The sequence below is a fragment of the Tupaia chinensis genome, unplaced genomic scaffold (assembly GCF_000334495.1).
Source record: "Tupaia chinensis unplaced genomic scaffold, TupChi_1.0 Scaffold000057_1, whole genome shotgun sequence".
Lineage (NCBI taxonomy): Eukaryota > Metazoa > Chordata > Mammalia > Scandentia > Tupaiidae > Tupaia > Tupaia belangeri.
Window position 1 is genome coordinate 7,483,593 of NW_006159515.1, and position 10,923 is coordinate 7,494,515.

Genomic DNA, 10,923 nt, shown 5'->3' on the forward strand with positions numbered 1-10,923 from the left:
CTCTGTTCCTTTATGCAAATCTTTTGAGTGATTATCATTACAGTTCTGCTAGTCCTAGAAGCCGCGGTCGCTGCTGGAGCACAAGATTAGTAAGACAGTTGTCTCTTTCTGAAGCTTATAGGCTTGTACTAGGATCTCACCTTTATTTTTTTTTCCTTCTTCTTTTTTTTTAGGAGATTTTTGCTATAGGGCATGTGTGCTCTCCAGAGAGACAGAAAGCAAGAAATCACTCCCTGTGGAGATGGCCATGCCACAATCCACAATCCCTTCTCCATTTTCCTGTCAGAATTTTGGGTGCACACACACATGCATCTGGCATGAGTTTGAAGCCACCAGGTGGGAGTCTACGTGGGAGTCCAGTGACGTAACCGCCACACCATCTGCTGGTCTCAGGATCCCGCCTTCGGGGAGTGAACTGTGAGATGGAGATCTGAGAGCATGGAGAGAAGCCACACAGGGGACATGGCCAATGTAACCAGGAGGGAAAAAGCAGATGTCAGGACCTGATAGCAGGAAGTACCACTGATGGGCCCAAGACTCTTTAAAGCATGAACCTGTCTTACACCATTCAATGCTGAAGCTGACATGAACACTTTAGACTCATATGGGCGCACACTCACATCAACACCTTGAACCGAAACCACTCTCATTACAGAGCTAGTAAGTGATGGCACAGTATGTTTACACAGATACAAACAAAAATAAATACGTGTGCATTGCTTTCTCTTACAGTTTCTCTTTTTAAAATATTTAAATTTCCAGTACCTAAACAGGTTTATTCCTGGGGGCTTCTATTTTAGTATGTTTGTTTGTACTTCAATATGCTAAACTTGTTAAACAGGAGTATTAGTAAGCTATTAGGAATTTCAGAATTAATTACATTAGTGGTTTGTTCTGTAAGAGGAATTAGGAGGAAATGAATATACTGACTTATATTTATCTGGGGTCAGGCCCCTTCATCATTTACAAGTTTGGTGGTTACAAGTGAGTTGTTTAAATTTTAGAACCTATATCCGCATCTATTAATATAAGGCTGATGTAATAATATTAATGTTTACCTTGCAGAGTTATTGGAAAAAATAATGATGCAATGTGCCTTGCATAGAGCAGGCTCTGTATGACTACAATGGTTACTATCAAAAATCAAAAATACTTGTGAAGCCAGCAGGTAGTGTGGTGGTTAAGGCACTAGACTCCGACATGGCCAACTGTGGTTCAAGTCCCAGACCTGGGAGCTTGAAAGTCATGCCTGGCACATGTGCACACATGCCCAAAATCTCAGGAGGAAAATTAAGAAGAAGGGATTGCTGTGTGTCCATCCCCCCTTGGGGATGCTCTCTCACTACTCCTCTCACTGTCTCTTTCCTTTGAGCACACATGCCCTATGGCAAACCACTCCCCCTCCAAAAAAAATAATTTTCCTGGGATTATATCTTAAAATCGGGACAAATTTGGCACATAATTTAGAAAACATTCAAGCAGTTCCTGCAAAGAATTAGCCTCTATTTAAGAGTTCAGTAGCAATTTAAGAACATAAAGTTGGGGTCAAGGCCTAGTCTATATTTTGATATCTTTTTTACATATTTTTAAGAACTGTTGAAAATGATCACATATCTATCACTTCTAATTTCAAAATTATTATCTATAGGTACAAAGGTCAAATTTTACTTGCCATCATTTAACTTATATCCAGCATCCTATAGGTAACTGAGCAAGATTTGCTTTTTTGACATCTTTGAAGTTTAGGAAAGAGAATAGAATAAGTAGTTTCTGTCACATGCAGCTTGAATAACCCTGCAGAGAAAATCAAGCGATTTCCTTGCCAATTTTTCAATGTTGCATTATACTTTCAGAGTCATTTCTGTGCCTCGAAAGTCCTGCACAAATCTCCCTGATTTTGAAATCGACTGGAATACTGAGAAGAGAGTCACATGATTGCCCATGACTGCAGAGGTTGTGTGCACTGGGAGTATCGACCACATAGATTATGAGAGTGGCACCCCTGAAGTGCAGTGCACCCCTGTATCATATCATCATTTGAAGCAGCCCCTCCTGAAAAGCTTACACATTTGCCTGATACCCACACTGTACAATTCAGTAAGTATTGAGCAACTATTTGTGTAAAGATTGCTCTCAACTTTGGAGATACAACAGTGATCACAACAGATCACAATAGATCCCTATGCACACAGAGATCATATTCTAGCAGAGTGGAAGAGCCAATAAACAGGTTACATATCTGGTGTATCATATGCAGCAAATGAGGAGGGGATGGGATCCCAGGAAGGGTGAAATTACTATTTGAAATAAGTTGGTAGAAAGGCTTCTCTAGTAAGTAGCCATTTTTATCAGAAGCCTGAAGGAAATGAGGGAGGCAGCTGCTCATACACTGAGGCAAGAGTATTCCACACAGCCCAAGAGCAAGAGCAGCACCCCAAGGTGAAGCCTGTTTGCATATTCAGGGCACTGCGAAGATGTGGGCTGGGATGAAGCAGCTGGGATGAAGGGACAGTGGCAGTAATGAGGTCAGGTGGGCAGGGGCAGGAAGCAGATCTCACCGGGCCCAGCCGGCCTCTGTAACGCTGTTCTTTATTCAAGCGAGCAAGACAGGGAGCTACTGCAGGACCTCGAACAGAGGAGTGACATCATCTGATGTCAGTGTTAAAAGAATCACACTGTGATTCTTTTGTGTACTAGTTCTCCAAATACTCAAAGAGTGCTTTGTTTTTGCCCAGAAGAAACATGTGCAGGCACGAGAGAGAGACAGAGAGAGAGTGAGAGAGAGAGAGAGAGAGAGCCCCACTCCCAATAGGACCTGGTCACACTGCAATCTCCCCCCCCCCCATTTTGCCACCTCATCAGAATCCCAGCAACACATTCACATGCCTGGTAGGTTTTCAAGCCACTTGGGCCAGGATTTGAACCAGTCGACCATGTGGGATCCAGCTCCCTCTGCACAGAGCTTTATTACCATGCTATAGGGCAGACCCTCTCAGGCTGTTTTTTAACCAAAATTGGCAATATAAATTTGAAAATTATTTTCTTTGTTAAAGCTGAGCTCAGATTCAAATATTTAAGCAAATAACTATTTGCTGAGAGCAGTAAACAGGGAAACCTTTAGTCTCAATAAGCATGAACATTCATTCAGGTATTCCTTTCTGGATGTTTTCATTTGTAAAATGGTCAGATTAATTTTCTATCAGTAACAGGAAAAAGAATCTGAAACAAAAATTCTCAAACATCTGAGCTGGGAGGGAAATGTTTTCCAGGTTTTAGAGGCATCAGAGATGGGGTTAACTTGGTTGAGGCTTTTGCGGCTGGGAGTTGGTTGCTCATGAAACAGTTTGCATTTTGTCAAGTTAACAGCACTTGTGGAACACAGTGTTCTGGAATGTAACCTGGCCATCCGGAAAATATTTAAGCCATGTCTATTGTTCATCATAATACTGGAACTTTAAAAAATAATCGCAGCTGTTTGCATGTCCATTGTTTCACACAAAATGCAATGGGTAACAGCCATCCAGTGACATACAGATGTCACCATAAGAACTCTGCTGTGTCTTCTAAAACACCTTTAAATAAAAACATTCATAAATGTACAACCCTTTCTCCAAAAACCTCAGCAAATCTCTTTATAAACACCCACAGGTCTTTCCAAACACCCACAAATTTGTAACTTATACAAATAACATAATAGCAAAAAGGCTCATAATTGAGTTGTTCCTATACTGATGGGCCAGCACAGACTCCTTTCACAGTTATGAGTAGACATAATTAAGTATCCTACAGTGTTTGCAGATAATATCTTAAAATAAATAGCAAAAACAACGTTTGCTTCAAGTCTTCCTTCTTTTAATGTCATGGCTAACTTGCATGATTGAGGTATTATCGTTCATATAGCTTGATTCTGAACAGTTTGTACACAGTAAGGGTTGGATGCATTTTACCTAAACATGGGTCATCAAAATCAATGGCTGTCCTGGTACTTGATTATGAAGGGGAAGGCCCTAACATTGCCTCATGCTAAGCATATGGATATCATAGGCCAGAAAAGTCTTGGAGTAATCTCATGAAGTTGGAACCCTTATCATACAGGTTGAGCATCACTAATTTGAAAACCCCAAATTTAAAATGCTCCAAAACCCAAAACATTTTGATTGCCAACTTGACATGATACCACAAGTGGAAATTTCCACACCTGACCTCATGCATTCAGTCACAATCAAAACACTGCAATGCAAAAATAGTATATAAAATTACCTTCAGGCTGTGTGTATAAGATGTATATGAAACATAAATAAATTTTATGTTTAGACTTGAATCCATATCCAAGTTATCTTATGTATATGCAAATATTCCACAATCCTAAAAACTCCCAAATCAGAAAGACAATCTCAAGCAATAGTCTTTTTAAAATACATGAAATAAAAGATAGTTAAGTAGCTTCATAATTATCATTATTTTTATTTTTACTTTTTTAGCTACTGTTTTTGGGTGCCTTTCTAAGTTGTCAGTCCTATGGTAAAAGCCTGTAATCCTTATAACATCCTTGTAAGGCAAATATACCAGCCCAGGGCTAAGGACAGTGCACGCTCTAGCCACTTTCATTGGTGCGTATCCTCATTTCACTAAAGAGGGAACAAAGTCAAGAAGTGTTAGATTACCCATCCATGGCTGGGATGTGGAGGAGTAGGTATTTAGACTGTGTTACTCCGTGCCTGTAGGCCCTTTTCGCATTCTTTCCAGTTTGACAACTTTTAAAATATACAACATCACGCTCAAATTAAATAAGATGAAATTTTATCATTCTAAGTGATATCTTGAGGCAATATGTAATTCTGCTTCAACACTTGAAAATGGTTCTACAAGACACTTCAGAAAATAAAATTAAAAAAAAATTTGCTATAGGATGCATGCACTCTTCGCAGGGAGGGTGGGAGGGGTGAGGAAGCACTCTACCACCCACCCCTCCCACCCCCTCAGGGAGGATGGCCATGCCACAATCCTTTCTCCTCAACTCTCCTCTCAGGCTTTTGGACAGGCATGCACATTTGCTTGGCATGTGTTTCAAGCCAACAGGTCTGGGACTCAAACCACCTAGTCAGCCATATGGGATCCAGCTGCCTTGTTACTGTGTAGCCCCTGAAAATAATTTTTAAAGTCCCTTTTTATTTTAGTGTTTAATATTCTCATATCTTGGTTCATGTTTTTAGTTAAATGTAATTGTTCAGGATCCTTTATGCATGGGCTGGATTCCTCAGACAATTAAGTCCTGGTGAAGCCACAGTGAGATAATGAGTCATAAGAATCTGGGTGTTGTTGGCCCATTAGTATTCAAGAAATACTTGGCCTCAATAGGTTGAAAGTATCTTCCCCATATTTCTCTAACTAGTTTAAAGAATATAATGTCTTAAGAAACTTTCAGAAATGATGATGTCTATGTTAAATAGCCAACGAAAGAAGGCTTGAATTAATGCAATGAAGGAAATAGGCATAACCTGGAAAATTAATTTCCCATCTCTGTCTTATTTCCATGTGGTGAATGTCTTACAATCTAGTGTTAAAGCTATATAGCTTTTTATAGGCAATGTTTTGGTGATCTTCCTAGAAACAAATACAGATTCGTTTTACTTTTTTGACCAAAGGCAAAATAAATACTAATATACAAAATTGTTTATAGTTTATATGAATTATTAGTTATTCCCCTATTTCCATTTTAAATGAAATGATTCATAGCTTTAAAATCTAGTCTAATAAACCTTTCATGACAGAAAAGGGAATAAAGCAGAGGTAGTTATTGATGTAGATGACAGATCTAATTTGTCAAATTTTTACTCTTACAATACTTCTTTTGAACTCTAAATGTATTTGTCTTCTTTTAGTGTATAGATAAATTTTCCCTTTAACTTATACTTAAATATAGTTCAAAACCATACAGTTGTAACAGTTATAAACTTTGACTTATAAATCTTATAGACATAATTGTAAGGTGAAATCATGGCAAAGGACACACCCAGTCCCATCAATACCTAACAATATGCTAAAGTCAGTATTTGGTCAGTATTTTATAAACTCATAGTATCAGGATTTCCGAAATAACATATCAAGGGGGTGGATTTTTTTTTTTTATTTTTACTGTTTGGTGAGTTTGTGGAGGTGTAAACATATACTCTTTTAAAGCTATCTGTCTCACTTATCTCTACTGAAAACAATATCATTATCTTTTTAGAATTGTACTAGACAATGTGGGATTCATAGTACCATACTTTTAGGGCCAATAAACCCTAATTTCATGACTTTCATGGACTAAATCTTCCCACTTCCTTTAACTAGATGTTTCATTAAATTTCTCATTTCTTCTAAGCCAAACTCCACTCAATATAGTATACAACTCAGGTGTCATGGCTTCCAAAAACATTTCTTGAAACAGTCAGCTGGGGGTCGGCTCTGTGACCTGGTAGTTAAGGCAGCTGGATCCCACATGGCTGACTTCACGTTTCAAATCCTGAACCTAGCAGCTTGAAAAACATGTTGATCCATGCATGCATCCATGTCCAAAATCCCAAGAGGATGGAGAAATGGAGAAGAGATTGGCATGACCATGTCCCAATGGGGTGTTCTTTCTCCCTTTCTTGCTTTTCTCTCTCTGGCAAGCACATGTGCCCTCTAGCAAGTTAAAAAAAAAAAAAGAAGAAGAAGGAAAGAAAGACAAAGAAAGAAAGAAAGAAAGAAAGAGAGAGAGAGAGAAAGAGAAAGAAAGAAAAAGGAGAGAGAGAGAGAGAGAGAGAGAGAGAAAGAAAAAAAGAAAGAAAGAAAGAAAGAAAGAAAGAAAGAAAGAAAGAAAGAAAGAAAGAAAGAAAGAAAGAAAGAAAGGAAGGAAGGAAGGAAGGGACGGAAGGAAGGGAAGGAAGGAAGGAAGAAAGAAAAAGAGAGAAAGAGAAAAAGAAAAAATATATGGGAGTTCTCTGAACTCCCATAGAGGTGTTCTCTTTGTTCTTCCTGATGGCATGTGTCCCCTTCTTCTTGCATTATAGTTATTTGCTGATGTGCCACATCTCCCCTCCCAGACAGTGAGCTCATCAAGAGTACTGTCTGAGTCATGTTAGTTTCTTTTGTTACATAAGTTACATGCGGTAGATTCTCAAGTATGGGGTATTGAATGTGTACCTAATAATTTTGTATTAGCCATGACAAATTTTCAAAGAAAGACAGCCACAAGAACAGAATATTCTTCAAGAGGTAACTGGCACATAAAAGTGACACATTCAATTTCTTCACCTTTATATAACCTCCAGAAGATCAAACGTTAATAAAATATTTATCTTCAGTTGTCACAAGCGAGACTTTGATTTAAAACTCTTGGGTACATGAATGTCATGCTAGACCAGAAATAAACCATCATGTATTTTTAATTTAAACATGGATATGTAAAAAATTCATATATGCTTGGTTTAAAAAATTCTGAGTGAAAATTTCTGACTGGTCACTGCAAACAGGAAAACAGAACCTAAAAGCGATTGTTAAACTTCTGTAAAAGTGCAATGAGAAGCAGACAGTTTGCGAAGTTCAATGTGGCACAGAAATGACATATAAAACACATTCTCTTACCTTTAGGGAATCAAAGCAGGCAATTACTCTTCCATTTTCAACCTGGCAACTTTTGGGGGGATGAGCAAATTTGCATTCTTCATCGGAGCGTGAGCATGTTCCTCTTTGGAACTGTCTGCAGACTTCTAATGTCAGCCATTTTGTATCTCTGACTGGGGCAACGTTCAAAGCCATGCTGATAAAGTAATTTGGACTCTGTTAGTTTCTGTTAAATGATGAAATCAATTCAAATTTCAATGATTCCAAAACTACTGTTGTGAAAACTCCCACATGTAAGTCTGAAGGTAAGTGATAAATTGCTTAATGAAGTCCAATCTGGGAAACAGAGTGATGAGAGAATTTATCAGCGGGCAGTCACTCATCAATCAATACATCCCACTTGAAGACTGCGGGCCGCAGTGAAAGCATGCTCAGTGTCATCTCTGTCTTTAGTTTTCCAGGTCTCTTGATTGTTTTGCAGATGCAACTGCTTTTAATAGAGTGACTCTGATCTCATGGCACTCCTTGGGAGAATGTTTAGTTCTGACGCTCACTGCTATTGACGATGCTGGAAAACAAGCCACTCAGATGTTCATATTTCAGCAAGACTGTTTTTCTTCCTCCTTTTCAAATCCTGAAATTAAGCAATTGGCAAAGTCTGACAACTGAAGTATCTTCATCCACTCATAAGGTCAAGGTAAAGAGTAGTTGCTGAAAAAGCAAGATGTGAACACACAGAGAGCCCCTGGGCTGCAGTTTCCAGCAGAAGTGACTTCACACAGGCACTTTTAAATCATGAACCTGCAAAACACAAGCAAAATATCAACTTATACCCAAATTCAATGGAATCAACACTTTAGCCAACTACTCAGCTCTCATCTAGAATGTGCAAAAGTGGAGCTTAGAGCTTTGAGCTTGGTGTATAGTGAGAAAAGTTACGCATTAAAAAAAAAAAAAAGAATACGCAACTGAAACCGTATTGCAGAATGATCTAGGCAACAGTCCAAAAGTTAGGAATGACTCAAACAGATGAGTGTGGCAGACACAATAATTAGACCTTCTGAAACAATTCAATCTAATGTGCTTAATTGCCAAAACAGTGTATTAGAACTGTGGCTTTCAATTAATTTCACATTTAGGCCATTGATTTTATTGTTGGGAATGCTATAAACAATGATTGGGATGTATGTCTCTCATGTAATATAGATATTGTCATTTCAGATGAAGGGTGGGTTCCTTATTCTGTGTATCCCTCTGGTTTACAGATATTTGAACACAGGGATGGATAGGTAGGAACCTCCTGATAGATAGTGTCCTGTCTCACACTTCCTCTCTATGGCTTAATGTTAATCTTCCCCTCTACTCTGTAAACACTCCCAGGGCTACTCTTTATAGCTTTCATTTCTGAATCTCAAGTGCCTTAGTTCATGGCAGGTATTAGGTCCTCAAGAAATACTAATTGAGTGATTGAATTGATGACTAAATAAAGGAATACAAGGTAGGTTTAGTTTAGTTCCATTTAGTTTTTAGCTGAGTTGTAATCCAAAAATGCCATTTTATATGGAGTTATGCTGGAGTTAAAAATGTGTATCTAGGGGCTCAATGGTGGTCCAGTAGCTCTGGGAGGCTGACTCACATGGGAAGTTTCAGGGTTTGCATCTTAGGGATATCTCTCTGTCTCTCTTGCTCATGGAAAACATTTTTAAAACTATAAAAACAACCACCACAACAAAAATCTAAACAAAAGAATAATAAGTTCAGATTTCTAAATCAGCACTTTTAGTTCATTTGAAATTTTCTGAAAGATGACGGAATTATTAAAATTTAACATTTTTGGGACAAGTGTGAATAGAGGCCTAGTGTGTGGAAGTTGATCACTTCTACAACTTAAGTATGCCACAAGCCACCTTATCTACTTGTTTCACTTTATTGACCTTCTAAAAAATGTATATCTAAGAAGAACTTATGAAGACTGGACGTAGAATATTGTATATTGGCATGTACCACATAAGTTTGGAGAGCAATAATTCTTGCAGATGGGCCAAATGAGCTGAACGAACAATTGTGATTGTTCATTGAAACAAGTGTTCCCTGAAAAAGTGCCCTCCCAATCAATTAAGTTTAGTTAACTCCACGTAAACCAAGTCAGATGAGCTTCCTTGCAATAGGACTTTCTTTGGCTTTGAGTGTGTGCTGCTAGACTGATGAGTCTGACAAGGAAGGAGCCCCAGTGGTCTCACTAAAGCTTCTCCAGTCATAGAGCATTTATTTAGTAGGCCATCTCTTGAGACCAGTGGGACATGCAACTTCATCCCAATCATTCTTTTAGTTGTCAGTGAAACTGTTTGCCTGAGTTATAATTGCATGGACATTTAAGGAAACTGGTGACCTGAAAGCCATGACACATACCTAACTTCAATGGTAAAATATTTGAGAGAGCCGGGCAGGCTCCCGCTTGTCTGTTGGGCGGCACTATGTTCACAGCAGGTAACATCAACTAGCTTAAGTTAGGGAGCTTAAGAAGATGAGTTTAATAACCAAATTTACTCTGGGTCAGGTTCCACAGACCAGCCAGGACCTGCCTTCTCATTACCTCAGCCTCAACCTCTAACTCCTTGGAGAACAAAGGACAAGGAAACCTTTCTGCCTGTCTCCGTTGAGATGAGGCATTAATGACAAGGGGATTTCGAACGACGCATTGGACATGTCTAGTTTATATTTGCAAAATACTATACAAAGTTTCTAAGGGCTCTGTACCGGGCCCTGAGGTAGGTTATGGATAACAAAGATGGGGTAGGTGTTCATTCTCAAAGACAGCAGAGGCTCATCCCAAGGCTTTATAGGTAGAAAAGAAACAGACAAACATATGTATTTATGCAAAAATGACACGAGCAATTACTCCAGTTTTCTAAAAACCACACTGAAGCAATGTGTTTGATCCAGCCCAGGTGGTACACACTCTTGCATATACTTTCAGATAAGAAGACATTTTTATTTTCCCCTTGGAGAAATAGATTCCCACTCCTAGTTATTATAAAAATCCAACCAAGATTTAGATAGTCAAGATTCTATCAAGATAAACTTACTTTAAAAAACAAATATGTATTTTAATTGACAAAAATACTATATATTTATCATGGACAACATGATGTTTTGAAATATGTACATATTACACATTGGTTCAATTGAGCTAATTAACATATGCATTACTTTCACATATGAAGAGTCTTTAAAAAGCTTCTGGAAAATGGATATTATGAAAAAACAATGCATAGATTTCAATATTTTTTTGCACCAAAATAAACTCATGCTTTATTGGAAAAGAACTCATATTTG

General features: G+C 38.3%; 1 protein-coding gene and 1 long non-coding RNA gene across 9 annotated transcripts in view; one reads left to right on the forward strand and one right to left on the reverse strand.

The window, feature by feature from the left end:
• Positions 1-10,923, forward strand: part of LOC114009921 (uncharacterized) — a 169,676-nt gene that overhangs the window by 157,553 nt on the left and 1,200 nt on the right. The window lies entirely within an intron of this gene.
• The window catches only part of MBNL2 (muscleblind like splicing regulator 2), a 180,073-nt gene that overhangs the window by 118,321 nt on the left and 50,829 nt on the right, over positions 1-10,923 (reverse strand). For all 8 annotated transcript variants that reach the window (XM_006141548.3, XM_006141544.3, XM_006141545.3 and 5 more), the window contains exon 2: positions 7,609-8,388. In XM_006141548.3, the coding sequence (XP_006141610.1) occupies positions 7,609-7,782 (174 nt within the window). In that variant the 5' untranslated portion in view covers positions 7,783-8,388. The remainder of the gene's footprint in view (positions 1-7,608; positions 8,389-10,923) is intronic.